Genomic DNA, 15,463 nt, shown 5'->3' with positions numbered 1-15,463 from the left:
ATACTGAATGTAATAAAATCTATGATTTTTGGTATACCGCAATAACAGGACGGCACTACCGCAATAATAGGACGAAATACCGCAATAATAGGACAGAGGAAGAGCTCCAGATTTATGTTAAAAAATGTATGTTTGATTTCAAAATTTGCTCTTTTACTTTACTATACTCCAGAAAAAGGATAGTTTTAACAGTTCAAAATGCAAAATACTACAATATTTAGGTTTTAGACACTGAAATACGATTTAAATTTCAACACCGTGCTTAAGTCCTCCATAATAGGACGGGTACCCTATTTACTATTATAAATTATATCTTAGAGACGCATCAAATAGAAAGCCTTATGGAGAGCTTCACCATAAGTTCATACTTTTGTCGCATCTGCACATTGAGCGTATATCCTTTCGAAATGACTGTCTCCATACCGCGAAACTCCGGACACCCGATGTTCACATGATTGATGTGAAAACAATCGAAAATGATCCGCAAAGCATCCATTTTAGAGATGTTAACGCAAAATGTATTTTAGATTAACGTTTCAAATGTTTGATTTTGGAGCTGCCCCATGTATAACGTACGACTTGTTTGAAGGATATGTCAACAGCGCCTCTCAAAAGAGCAACATGTAACTACGCTGTATATTGAAGGAAGGATCAATGAAGTATGCTGAATATTAAAAGTTGACACGAAAAAAACAATTGACATCAAAAGACAATCTAAGACATTTAGAGCAAGGGCTATTAAATTTTGGCACATCGTACACAGAATTTCGTTTGTATTTCTGTAGAAAGCGATGAATTACGAAGATCTTTCAATGTTATTGCTTATTCTGATAAAAAATATGACGGATACTGTTCTAATTCTCTTCAAGACGTGGACCTCTTAAGTCTTATGGTGAAGATGAATCGAAGCCAAAACTCAAATTTTCAAGAGCACAAATCTGGAGAGCTGAACATACGTTTGAGCTGAAAACTTAATCGATTGATCACCACCAGCTAGAGGCCAATCGATTAAGTTTTCAACTTAAACTGATGTCTAGTTCTCCAGATTTGTGCTCTTGAAAATTTTAGGTTTGGCTTCGATTCATCTTCACCTTATTAAACATTATTTTATGATAGGAAACAATGTTTTTTTTTTCAAACGAGCACTACAGTCACTCCACAGTTGTGGATCAACTAAGGGTAATTTTTCAGAATAAAATATAATTTAAAATCATGATGACGCTGTACAAACCTTAATAACCTCCCTGGCACTGGACAATATAGTTTTTTTTTATCAATACACTTCAAAATTCGCGATTGTCAACGAAAATGTTGATTTCTATAGGAAATTTTAAACGTTGTCCATCCCACAGATGTGGATCAGAGCACTATAAAAGCAATTTGTCTGCGCGGTAAATAAATGGTGTGTTAGTGAAAGCATACGTTTTTGGCGTTTATTTTGGAATCGTCTTATCTTTGGTTCATAAATGTGGTAGGTATTAGGGTCAGTGTTCCCTTAGTAGACAGTCCCCTATAGTCGTGGCTTTTTACGGCCGTTTCGCTTTAAATCCTTTCGAAATATTTTTTGACATAAGGGTCAGGAGCTATTTATCTAAATACCATTGATACACAGCTTGATTTTTTTCAAAAAATGATCGAAAAAATTAGTTTTGCTTAAAATTTGAGCTTCCTTGCGCCTATAGTAAACCTATTGTTCCTATAGCACTACTGAGAGAAACTATTTTTTATTATACGAAATTATTGATGAATTAAGAACTTTTTTTTAACTACAAACGAAAGCTTTTGATCCACACTTTGAAGGAAAAATATAAATGTTTTGTAAAAACAAGGTTTTGATTTGTATGCCAACGCCGTGATGTGACGCACATGTGTTCCTTTAGTGGCACAAGCGATAATAAAAATAAACATATGAGTTTTCGTAGTTTTTATATTTTTCCTACAAAACAAAGATAAAAAGCTTTCAGCTATGCGACTATTGGTACATCGACCCTAGTAATCCTTTATAAGAGAGATTCGCGGAAGCTGAAATTTCTGTCAAAGAGTGAGCCAATCGAGCACCGAGAGCTGTCAAAGTGTGAGCCAAATGAACATGCGTTATGTTTTTTTCAAACTTTTCTTGTAATCCGCTTGAAATTATTTCGGTAGAAGTAATTTTGCATGAAGCAAAAATATGAAATATTTTAAATTTGTGTCAATCAGCCTCCTGACACTGCCTATACAACCCCATTGAAAAATAACGAGCAAACATCTCTGGTTCCTACTGGGAAGTGGTTCCCACTGACAGCTCAATGTTTGTAAACAAATAACCGTTTGAGGAATAACAATCTATGATGGCGAAATCTTTTTCTCCGAAAAAATTCTTTTCCCGCATAACAACAGCTATTCGAACAAACAAACGGTTGCAAACTATTGGATTGCAGTACAGCAAGTCAATTTGGGTTGATGTGATTAGCTAGAAACACATTTAAGTTTGGAGGAAAAAATCCCTAATATGATTAGGCCAATGTACGTTGTTGCTCTTGAGTTTGATGCTAAACACGAAAACATGGCTGCCTAGCACCGGGTTGGTGTCAATGCGATTTTTAGTAGTTGATTTTTTCGGCTGTTTATTAGTTTGGATCTTCTTCTTTCTGGCGTTACGTCCCAACTGGGACAAAGCCTGCTTCTCAGATTAGTGTTCTTATGAGCACTTCCACAGTTATTAACTGAGAGCTTTCTTTGCCGATTGACCATTTTTGCATGTGTATATCGTGTGGCAGGTACGATGATACTCTATGCCCTGGGAATCGAGAAAATTTCCTTTACGAAAAGATCCTCGACCAGTGGGATTCGAACCCACAACCCTCAGCATGGTCATGCTGAATAGCTGCGCGTTTACCGCTACGGCTATCTGGGCCCCGTAGTTAGTTTGGATATGTAGCTCAAAGATCTATAACGAAACAAAATACACTTTTAAGCAATGAAAAAGTCATGTCCGTGTTACATTATTATTATCGACGCCGAGCAACATCAGCACTGCTGGTCTGTTACCTAATCATTCCATTTTACTTCCGCTTATCTCTCTATAAAGGATCACTAGTAGGCAGGGTTGCCACATATACAGATTTCTGTATACAGAATTTTGACAAAATTATACAGAATTATACAGATTTTTTAGATTTTTTTTATTTATTTTTTAGTCACAACTCTGCTTGAATTTTCAAAAATATTTATTTTCATATATAAATAAATATTTTTGAAAATTCAAGCAGAGTTGTGACTTTTCTTCATTTAACCCTCTAATACCCAACCCCGCCTTTAGACGGGGTACACTTTGGAATTTTGTGTATTTTTTGTAGCTCGGAAATTAAAATGATTTTATTTTTGGCTTAAACCTTGACTCATAACATGCATATAAGAAAAGTTTTTTTATGATTTTTGAAACTTTTTTGTATTATTGAAAATTGTTTGAAAAATTGTATTCTTATATAACCTTCAAATGCCTGGGATTCATTTAACGTGTATTATAAAAAATCGTACCTTTTATATTTTTCAACGATCAACCTATCACAGAAGAAGAGCCTGATGGTATTGAAATGATTTCAAATCTGTTTTTCCGTTATTTACACGGAAAATAAAAAATGTTCCAGAAAAAAATTGAAAAAATCATATTTTCAAAAGTATAGTAAAAACTCAAATTTTTATTATTGTCAAAAATCAGTAACCAGAAGAGGCTTCAAGAAAAAATTGAAAAGGAAAGGGATGTTCAAAAATAAAAATAATAAAAATCAAAAACCAAAATTCATAAATTTGCGAAGAAAAATAAATCATTGCCCAAACCGTGTTTAGAATGATTTTAGATAACGAAAAATTATATTTAGATCGAAAACAAAAATTTGGGTATTAGAGGGTTAAGTTACAAATGATTTGTATTTTCTTGAATTTCTTGTTAAATCTTATGATTATATCAATTTTTAGGTATACAGAGTTAAAATACGGATATTTTTATCCAGGATACAGAAATACAGATATTACAAGGAAAAAATACAGATTTTAATGTGGCAACCCTGCTAGTAGGTATGGGCAGAGAATATGATTACACGGAGCCGTCAATCAACCCAACTTTAACTTCTTTTGACGCAATTCGGCTCTTCCGTGGGATAATCCAAATTTGTGTTAACTGATACATATCTATCATTAGGTTGTTTCCATTTGACAGCGGCAAAACAAACAACTCAGTACAAATAAAAAATCTACCCAGCGTTAGCTTTCGAAGTCTCCGTGATGGGTTAAAACAACTTAACGTTAGGTAAACCCGGAAGAACCCAAATTTGGCTTATTCCATTGAACTTCCATGATGGGTCGGTGCGTCTCTCTCTCTCTCTTTGTTTTTGACAACATTGCTGTTGCGAGAAAGGCAAAACAACCCAACCGTGGGTAAAAACTATATGCAGTTTACCCAAATTTGAGTAAAAAGTCTGGGAAGTCTGATTTCTTCGTGTATACTAGAGAAACGCGGAGAGGATTTTGACTTTATTCATAAACAATATTTGCAAAGACTATCAATAATTGGGGTCATTCAAACAATATTTTAGTGTGCATGTCACCCTGTCAGTCGCCATAAGAAACCAAGCTTTTCAATGACGTTACTTCTTCTTCTTCTTCTTTTTGGCGTTACGTCCCCACTGGGACAGAGCCTGCTGCTCAGATTAGTGTTCTTATGAGCACTTCCACAGTTATTAACTGAGAGCTTTCTTTGCCGATTGACCATTTTTGCATGTGTATATCGTGTGGCAGGTACGAAGATACTCTATGCCCAGGGAATCGAGAAAATTTCCTTTACGAAAAGATCCTCGACCAGCGGGATTCGAACCCACGACCCTCAGCATGGTCTTGCTGAATAGCTGCGCGTTTACCACTACGGCTATCTGGGCCCCACGTTACTTACGTATCGCTTTTCACTAACACACATCCATTTGTCTCTTTTGCATAACATCTTTTTGAGTCCCATTGATTTTGCTCGATTGGAAGTAGAGTTACACATTTCTCAGGAGCACATAAATGTACTGACGAGCCTCCAACCAAACCGTCTCCTAGCTCATCGGAATCCTAGTGTGCTGCGCTAGACGGAGGCTCACAAAAATTCTAAAAGCGCGCGCTAGGTGATGTGCTCTCGGGGAGACTCTTCGCATGCGCTGCTCGGCGCTACGGCTCGCCAACGCACAGTGGCGGTCCTTCATACAAAGGTCGGACAAAACCTCAAATACGTCTCATATTGCTTGATAATGGTAATCTATTAATTATCTTGGATACCTGATATCATCCCGTTGGAAATAACAGTCAAATTGAAAATTCGATTTTCTAGTGAAATTGGTCCAAATTAAGTTTTTTCATCCAATCGTATAAAAAAGCTATTACTACAATTTTTTTTGTTGTAATGCAGAAATTTGTGCATAAACTTGAACTAGAGGTACAAATTCAACTTCCTTTTAGTAAATTCACTAAAGTTTCAAACGAATTATGACAAATTATAAAGATTTGAATGATGAAATTGATAAATTATAATGAAAAATGAATATGGAATTTTCATCTCTAGGGGCAAAAAGGGGCAAGAAAAACTATTGCACGTTTGAAAGTATGGATGATTTGCTACTTCATAGTGAGTGACTCATTTTCCCGCAACAATTCACATAAAACGTACGATGTTTTGAAAATTTAACAAAATTTTGGAGAAAGATTGTTTGAAACTTTTTTTGCTACAAATAACAACTTGATATTTTAAAATTTATATAACTATAGCCAAAACTAAGGCTTATGACTACGCTTTCAAATGGAACCTATAGAGCTTAAATCGGTTATGATTCCGTTGAGATACAGCTGTTTGAAGATTGCTAGGTGAATCATAGTTGATGAATTTCAAGCAATCCAATTTTGTTGACTTTCCCACACTTACGATGCTGCCAAAAATCAAAAACAGAACAGATCAATCTCAAATTTTGAGAAATTGTCGCTCAATAGTATAGAAATCTATAAAAAATATTGACGAGTGATTTTGAGAACATGAATTTTTGAGGTTTTGTCCGGCCATGCGTCACTGTGCAACGGTCTCCTAGTTATAAAACAACTGCTTAGTAACGAAGAGCCTCTATAACTATTTTCGCCTCATTATGCAGGTATCTAGATGGCCTACATGATATGATTGAAGACTCGAGATTCAAAAGTTACAATTTCGATCCTCGTTGAAAACTTTTGTATTCACTTCAATTATTGCGCTGAATTTTAAACAGCACATGTGACGGAGCGCATGAGATCGCATTGAGACACATCTCAAGAAAAATGAGGCGCACCAAAAAAAGGTCTCACAGTGTAGAGCGCGCCCGTGCGCTTGCAAGTAATGCGGCTCCTGCACTTACGGCTACAGCACGTGCACAGTAACTCTAATTGGAACCACGTTTGACGGTTCAATTGGAACCTTTGGTTTCAAAATTTGCGCTTCTCTATATAAACAAATTCTCTGGGTTAGGGGTGCCTATGTCCCTGTTATGAATTAGCGCTTCTAAAGATATAGTTGACATTTTATTTCCTACAGACCCGGAGGGAAAAAATATGCTTAACCCCTCTACCGGCAGCTTCATTTTTGAACGCTAAAAAAATATTCAAATAGCGATAACTTTTTTGTTTTTCTTTCTACATCATTTTTTCATAAGATCAAAAAACTCTTCTAGTTTATGAATCCGTGTTGATATCAATCATTGATGGATTGATTGGGGACCGACATTCTCCATCTTTAGCGACCATTTTGTTTTTGGTCAATTTATCAAAAAAATAAAATATCTACTATACAATGCCAGGTACTAAGGTGCTACTCTGAAAAAAAAAAAAATCATACAAACCGGTTCAGTATTATTGGAGGAATCTGAAAATTACGATATAAGGTTTTTTAAAGTTTTCAAGATCTCTAGTTGTCCAGTGTGGTATCAGAGAGATGAATGCTCATTAGGGCGATTCGAATTTTAAAAATGTTTGGAAATCCAATATCTCATATGCTCCTTACCATCCTTATCATAAAAATAGTGTTCTGTAAAATTTTCAGCTTTCTAGGTGGTGATTCTAAGGTGGCCCGAAGACAATGTAGGTTTATATGGAAATTACTATGAAGAAATTTTGAGAAATGTTCCAAACACGCTAGTACTGTAATGTTAGTAGAAACTCATCATCTCATTTTGAAAACTCATTCTTCAAACCTTAATGAATGATGTTGCTGAAGAAACAAATCCCATTTGAGCAAATTTTGTTTGGGATTTTTGTAAATGTTTGCAGGGCTATAATCTCATAGTAAGCAAAATAATAACAAACATTATCTCTTCTTTTATCCGTCGGATTGAATTTCTCTCTTCAGCAAATTTCTTTACTATGGTTTGAATAATGAGTTTTCACTCGTCAATTCGTACAGCCATATTTCCAATAACCTCCGGAACTGTTTCTTCAAAATGCACAGTTTACTTCTGGATAGTTTGTGTGTGACATCTACTTTAGAATGAAAACTCAGTTTTTTTTTTATCACGGTGGAATCAAAACAGAAAAAATGAGTTATGTTAAATATGTCTCTGCCTGTTTCGTAAAGAGCCAGCTCTCGAATTGATTTTCTTGCATCTGCTCATCGGCAAGTATAGCCGCAGAACATTTTCATATTTATTTAAATGTATTATGTGTACGAACAATGCATTTACTACTTCTAATACAAAATGTATATGTTGAGAAATCTAAAACGAATTTTAATCCAGATGTGCCAAAAGCTTTATGTGAATCTCGTATATGTTTCAGCGAGCAAGATTTGCATCTTAAGGCCAAAGTAAAAATGATGCAAAAGTCAGAACTGAAAAAGTAGTTTTCTCTTTTAAAATATTCAAATCGTTGAAAACCAAAAACACACAGCTATTTTATTACCCAAATAAAGTATAATCATAAGCTTGAATGACCGTACAACTCGTAGTTGCTACTCCGTGATTGATCAGAATAATCGAAGTTGCACAGCTTGGGAGTAACTTTCCATCTTCGATGTACACTTTCACAACCATTTTATTATCCAAATAGAACAGAAAAACAAGAAGGAACAACATTAATAGCTCGATAACGAAGCATTCTCTACAGATTGTTGAAAAATCTTCCGCATAGCTGGCTCCCTAATCTAATTTTTACTGTGATGTTCTATAGGGTTTTCAAATTATAAGCAAAATAAGACCAATATAGCAGCAAAGAACCTTGTGAGATAATATTTTTGCTAATAAACACATAACATATAATTTCGCATCTTTCATTTCAGGTCAGTTGACTATCTAAGCATAAATTTTGAGATTTTTCTTATATATTCATTTATATTGGAACAAATGACCGTTTAGCCCAAGTACAAAAGAACTTACTTCACTGAGGAATTGAGAGTGTATTTTCTTAACTTATGGCAGTTGAAAACATTCAAACAAATGCGTATTGCACCGTACAAAAACCTGTGTTATTTCGAAAATAAATCCAATTCGACTACAAACAATATTTTTAGCTTAAACCACTTCTTGTTCCGCTCGCAGCATCCGGTATTGAGACCACAGAATATGCAAATGACACCACTCATAACCTTAACACTGGCTCAACACACGGCGTCTTACCTTGACACTGTCTAATGTTCAACAACTTGGTCGCTGCGGTAGCCAATGGGGAAACGGTAGCTGAAAGCCAAAACAAAAAGAATCAACCACAATGTGGATTGACCGGCGCCTAAAGAGGGAAGCAAAGACCAGAGAAGATTTATGCGTCGTTTGTTTTGATTTCAACTTCTTTGCTGGCTGCTATAAAGAAACAAACGCAAACGTAATGTCGGCATTTTTTACCGATCAATGCCCGTAGCTTTGAAAAATCGTGAAGAGCGCACACAGGAGAAAATCGAAGCTATGTTCAATAGTCGAGCAGTTAGCTAGTTTTTCGACAAGCATCTTTTATTTTTCGAGCAGTATCCACATTCAGGCGTTATCTGTACACTGTACAATCTGTCATACAACTTCATTCACAAGTTTCTGCAGATATTAAGATATAATCTCAGGATAAATTCAGGTTAAATAAATTAAATTTGTTCTACAAGCTGTTCGCCATTCGTTAAACGTTTCAGTGTATATTATTGTAGCTGTAGCTTTCATCATGGTGCCCATCATATCCACCTCCAGAGATTCCATTTTCTGTAGCATAAACTTGCGGGTGATGAGCATGGCCGATCTTTTTCACGACAGCATTGAATCCACTATGTTTGTCTGAGGTGTACTCAACCACTCTCTTGGTGCCATCAGGTTCGTAAAAAGAATATCCACCCTTCACGACATCTCCATCACGGATTTCCCATTGACTCTTATGATCGCCGGTGTGCGAATCTTGAACGCCATAGTTGAACTTGTACTTTGGATAGGCATAATAATCTTTATGATCATACTGGTCGTAGTTGTCATACTTAGAGCCCTTGTTCATGTACCCCAAGTTTCCTGGTGTTATGTAGCCCACATTTCCTTGGCCTCCATAGCTAGTATCACCGTATCCAGCATTTCCGTAGTTTTCACCAGATCCTTGTCCACTTCCGTAATACTGTGTAGCGTGTTTCGTCACAATGTTGTATCCATTACCAACGATATATGCAGTGGCTGTAGTTGTTAGGGCAGCAACGATCGCGAAAACCTGATATCGAATTAAATATTTTAAGTCACTTAATCCTTCCAATATTTTCTTGCACTTTTTACCTTAATCATTTTCACAAATTTGTCGAACGAAACTCAACTCGAATCACAGAACTAAACTTTATCAACAGAAGATCACTATCGTACTGATACCATTCTCGGCGGCAAACTTTGTTTATATAGTGTTCTTTGTTTTGACCGTGGGACCAATCATAAATGGGTAGGCCTGACTTCTGTGGGAACTAGTAATTTTAATTCAAAACTAAAACAAAACAACCAAAACCCGAGCATGGGGGCGTCTAACCTCTGCCACGGTTAAGATATAGCAAGAAAAGCTGTAATCAGCTCTGGGGCCCTAAGAATTAGTATTCTGCGTCTTGTTCAATATCGTTGTAAGCAAAACAAACAACCGGAGCAGTTCCGAAATCAATCTGTACGAGTTGCACTTAATTGTTCATGCACATAATAGCGGAAATTGGCGCACGTTCTTACAGTAGTTGTCAGCCATGTATATCACGGGAAAATTCATTGTCTTGGCGGTGAACAAAATGTGTCTTTACTGTGTGGCTGACTTGACCGTCTTGTTTTGTTCATACTTGAGCAATTCCAATGTTTTGTTGAATGATAATATTGAACGTAAGTTTGAAAATGATCTTTGTATGGAAACCCCTTCTGATTCTATTTTCTGGAGATTGTGATTTTTTTTCGGCTTTCTGTTAGGGATTCTTTCGGATTATCAACAGGGTGTCTACTACCTGGAAAAACCTGGAAAACCTGGAATTATCAGGGAATTTCATTCAACCTGGAAAAACCTGGAATTCTCAGGGAATTTTTAACGAATTTTATTATTTCAGAACTTGGATTGAAAAGTTGTTAAGGGAAAATTTGTTTACAAGATTTTTTTAGCTATTCCACAAGTTCTGGAGGAAACTTTAAGGAATGCTTAAGGTATTATATAGATTATTTCTGGAATACCTTTATGAATTTCTCCAGGTATGCTACCAGCAATTTTACAAGAGATGTTTAGGGGGAAGTCCTCTATGCCCGGACACTTTTTGTTTTTGGTAATAAATCAAAATCTACATTAGTTTTACCGGTAATTTTTGTACAGTATAAAAATATCACATTATTTTAAGTAAAAACTCACATGAGAACAACAATAAACCTATACAATTCATTTTTATGATGGATTACATTTTGTACCAAAAATGGTATGCACTGAAATGTGTCCTCTATGGCCGGACACTATGATTTTCACCATCAAAGTTTACACCAAACCCTCAGAATGGCCAAGGGGTGCTTCGTATGTCAGCACATGCCTTGTGGGTTCAATCTTTGCATGATGTACAGCGTATGAAGCATATTAGCGAGATCATAGGTCAGTTCCATAAACTCCTTCCTGATCAGCGCCATAGATCGATTCGCCATATGTCGTCGTCTATGTTGCATAAGCGGTTGCTCGTATTAAGATGAACATGTCTTCGAAAATTCTACGCGTTTATAGTTCTTCACAATTTCTTTGTCAGCTCGAAGGTTGAAGTGTGCTCTTAGGTACAGTCAACTCTCCCTTACTCGACCACCGTATCTCAATATATAGTTAGAGAACCGTAGTAAAATTTGGTGTTCATGGCTACCTCAATAGTCCCTTGAATCGCATATTTGCACTGTTTTAGTATTCTGTAACACGATATCTCCCTAACTCGATGGTCCCTTGATTATCGGATTATAGTGAGATGACTGTATATCATATCTTGTGGATGCTTCTCGTGCGCTCATTGGCCCTAAAAGCATCATGTTTACAGCATTTTATAAGGCATCCAAGGACCGAAAGTTTCGTTATTTATGCTTGATTTTTGTGGCTGTTTGTTTTTGTACCCTACATTTATTAAAAAGCGAATTACAAAATAAGATCCCAGTTATTAGGTCAATATTTTACATGTCCGGTCATAGAGGACTTGCAATGATTTTACAAATAAGTTGTTTTCTTTGAAATTCTACATTTTCTAATAAATTTTGCATTGTGATTGATGCAAAACTTACTGAAGTCAACGTACGGAGACAATTCAGCTTAAATTATAAGAAACATTTGTGGCTATACTTGTATGAAATTTTATCGTTTCACATTTTTTTGGTAGATTGTATCAGAGTGAAACTTTTAACAGCTACTGTTCGTTTACGTTTGGACATGAAAACGTCATACCCAACTAACATTTAGTGCAAATGTAAACATTCTCTAGGCCCTCTTTATACGGCTTTATGCTGAGTAAAGGCGCTGTACTTTTGAACGAAAGCTTCTATGCGATTCTTTTACCAACAAATCTGGCGCATCTACTCAGCTACTTTTAAGCTGTGTTGGCAGCTCTTATTCATACCGATCATTGCTCTATCTCGACAGTTATACGACAAGTAGCTGTGTAACATCTTCGGAAGGTGCTTTCTCAACCATTTCGCAACTGTTGAATAATTATTATACAGCTTCGCTGTATTATCGATTAAATATTATTTTCAAGCTGTTTCACAGCTTCCGGAATTCATATCATAAGTATCTGAAATATAATGTTCCCAACGTTACCTACCACTGCTTGGAATCGAACTCACGATCTCTGCATCCACAAGTCTCGACGCTGTCCTTGTTGCCACCACAGTCTATATCGAAATGCAAAGAAAACACACCGTTTTGTTCTACATCGAAAACGGTTCACACAATATTTTATAATGAACGTAAAAGATGCCATAGCCGCGCTTACACCACTTCATCAGGCTGTAAAAGGGTGCGAAACGTCAAACGCAATGTTTACATCCAATAAGCTGAGTAGATGCGTCACAAGTTGTTGTTTTACAGCATACTGCTGTATGCTCGCTGTATAACTAACGACAAAGCGCTTCTTAAACATATATTGAGCAGCATAACAAATCATATTGTATAGAAGCAGCCGGATTGATGATGGCGAGTTTTATTCCACATCATTAGGTTGCTATCTTTTATCTGTTGAGTTACAGCTTAGTGAAAGCAGCAAAAGCGATAAATGACGAAATTTATTCAGCTAAGATTTGTAGCTACAAAACGTTTGCGTTACAGCTGTATTAACGCTAATCGTTCTATTTTTGATAGATTTCATTTTTTGCTGCGCTTATAGCTTATAGCTTATAGCGCTAAAATTGTTAGTTGGGTAGTTTGTATACATTAATACTAAAATCTTAATATCATTATTCGTTTTTGGAAAATTCAAACTGTCCGGGCATAGAGGCTGTCCGGCCATAGAGGACTTCCTTCTACATGATTTCCTTCACAAATTTTGTCAAAAAAAAATCGTAAAGCATTGAAACATTATCACCTTCAGTAATTTTCACAAAGATCACATATTTTTCCACTGATTCATTAATCGATTTTTCCAGTTGTTACTTCTAGGAGATTTACCACTATCATAATGAAGTTCGTCTACAAAAGTTTATTCCAGGTTCTTTCACAAAGGTTTACTCTTTATTTGGTTGGTTCGATATTTTTCCAAGAAACCCTACAAAAATTCCTACGCATTTTTTTCTCATTTTTATACTGCCGTGAATTGCAAGTCAGTCCCATCTGCATTTTCATCAAAATTGAGTTGAGTATAGTTCTCAACACATCTTCCAATGCTCTTTCAGCTGCACTAATGAAATAATATGATATGTTCGGAAAAAATAGAAAAAAAAAACAAGTCGAATTGTCCCATAATGAAAAGTAACCTTATATCAGTCCCACTACAGATTTCCGCACCGTGTAATACAAAAATAGACCGTGTTTAAATCATATTTTATATTTTTCTCGTAAATATATAGCAGTGCAAAGCAAATTGAGAAAGTTTCATTCAAATTTGAACATGTTCCAATCCTCTGGAATTTTTTGAATATTCTCATGGAAAACGAGTTTGGAAACTTCACAGCCCATTTTCTCAATGCCTACTTTTTACAGATGGGACTGACTTGCGATTCACGGCAGTATAGGTATTCTATAAAAAAAACATCCACGACTACTTTCAGAAATTGCTCCGAAAATTCTTTCAGACATCATTCAATGAAATCTTTTGTAAACTTAACCAAGAATTCCTCAAAAAAAAAAAATCGACCTGGAATTTCTCATTAAGTTCTTCAGAATTTCTCTAGTATTTCATCAAAATATTATTGCTGTGGATTTCTCTTATAATTTGTCAAATAATATTTTCAAACTCCATGGACTCTTCAAAACTTCATTCAAGGTTCCACATCAGTTATTACTACAGCCATTCTTACAGGAATTTTTCCAATTATTCATACTTAAATTTCTTCAGGGAGTCTCTCCGAGTTTCTTCACAAAATCTTGTAGGACATTATTCAGGAAAGAATCGTGAACAGGACTCTGAGATGGAACGCAGCAAGCCGCGCGCGTGAAAGGCTGCTTTCGGTTTTCTGTCACGTTTTTGCTCGTTTTCGCGTAATTCATGTTTCGGATGCCTCGTTTTTCTAAAAGTGAATGGCGATCTACAAATTTCCACAAGTTTTTACGGTAGTGATTAGTAGTGATGAGCCGTAAAGATCTTGAGTGTTTTACTTCCTTTCCGGTATAATACTGTATTGGAATACAATATCAGGAGGCTGGCATCTGGTGAGTTTGTTCTTTTTTAACAGTATGTATTTGACCGGAATCAGATTTTTGTGCTCGGAGTGCGTGTAGGATTTCGCATGGCCGTCGGAAAATATCGAGCAAACGGTTTTTTGTGAGCTATTTTTTCTAGATTATTCATAGTGCTGTTTGCTCGAATTCTCTTTAAACCGCAAACGGACAAGTACAGCTGATGCAAGAAAGTTGCAACTAATTTTGCACGTAAGAAGCGGATTTTCGTGTATTGTAGATGGGCACTAGCTAATAATATCTCGTGGAAGAGCCGTGTTTCGTTTTATAGTCTGAAGCTCAATCTAAGCTGAAATTCGTTGCGGTTGCCAATCGTAAGCTCATGTTTAAAAAAAAAAAATAAAATAAAAACAGCTTGAAGTAAATAAAAAATCATAATTTCATCGATGAAGAGCTTCCAAGGCAAGAGAAGAAATGCAATGTGTTTGCGATATTTTTTTTTTTTTGTAAAACTAATTCATTTTTAGAAGTACGCTGGTTCAAACATATAGGGTGATAGCCTTGTTTTTGTCGGCTGGTTGGATAGTTTGGAGAAGAAGGTTTCTGAGTTGTGTTGTCTACTCCCTAAAATTTCTTTCCTGTTATCGAAGCCTGCAAAGACAGCGGTGAGCGTTTGCCATCTGAGAGGAGCTTCTGAAGATTGTATCGAATTAATTGGGAAAATATAGTGGTGCATTTAGCACATTTTTGCAGGCTCATCCTATTGAACCATTTTTGAATTTAACCAAAAACTGTGAACAGTTCGTCATTATAAATGGCGGCGTTGAACTATTGCTTCTTTTTATATTTTCATACTTACATAAACTATTGTAAAGTTCGCCATCAAAGATGACGGCACGTTTTTGAATGGAGTAGTTTTATAACACAGTACAGGTACAGGTTGCATGGATCACATTACTTACCAAGGTAAATCCTGAACATGTAACTTTTTATCCCTTCCCACTAAATCCCCCTCCTGTAACAATCATGGAGATGCAGAGGTGATCTCGGTTTCTAGTAACAATGGTTGTCACACCAACATTCCTTCCCTTCCCCGATGACCGTAAGGACGTGGCCGGCGCCGTTATTGACTTTTTAAAAATTGAACTCTCGGATTGTGCACATTGAGAATGGTTCGCTAGTCCCAAGC

At 36.1% G+C, this 15,463-nt stretch overlaps 1 protein-coding gene across 1 annotated transcript; it reads right to left on the bottom strand.

Annotated features, from left to right (window-relative positions):
* Positions 1-8,948: 8,948 nt before the first annotated feature.
* On the bottom strand, positions 8,949-9,830 carry LOC5571376 (adult-specific cuticular protein ACP-20). The gene is made up of 2 exons (XM_001659608.2): positions 9,753-9,830; positions 8,949-9,690 (listed from the first exon to the last, which is right to left on the bottom strand). The coding sequence occupies exons 1-2, from the start codon at positions 9,759-9,761 to the stop codon at positions 9,133-9,135; spliced, it is 567 nt and encodes a 188-aa protein (XP_001659658.1). The 5' UTR covers positions 9,762-9,830; the 3' UTR covers positions 8,949-9,132.
* Positions 9,831-15,463: the final 5,633 nt, after the last annotated feature.

Source organism: Aedes aegypti, chromosome 2, assembly GCF_002204515.2.
Source record: "Aedes aegypti strain LVP_AGWG chromosome 2, AaegL5.0 Primary Assembly, whole genome shotgun sequence".
NCBI classification, from domain to species: Eukaryota; Metazoa; Arthropoda; class Insecta; order Diptera; family Culicidae; genus Aedes; species Aedes aegypti.
This window is presented reverse-complemented; position numbering and strand designations above follow the sequence as displayed.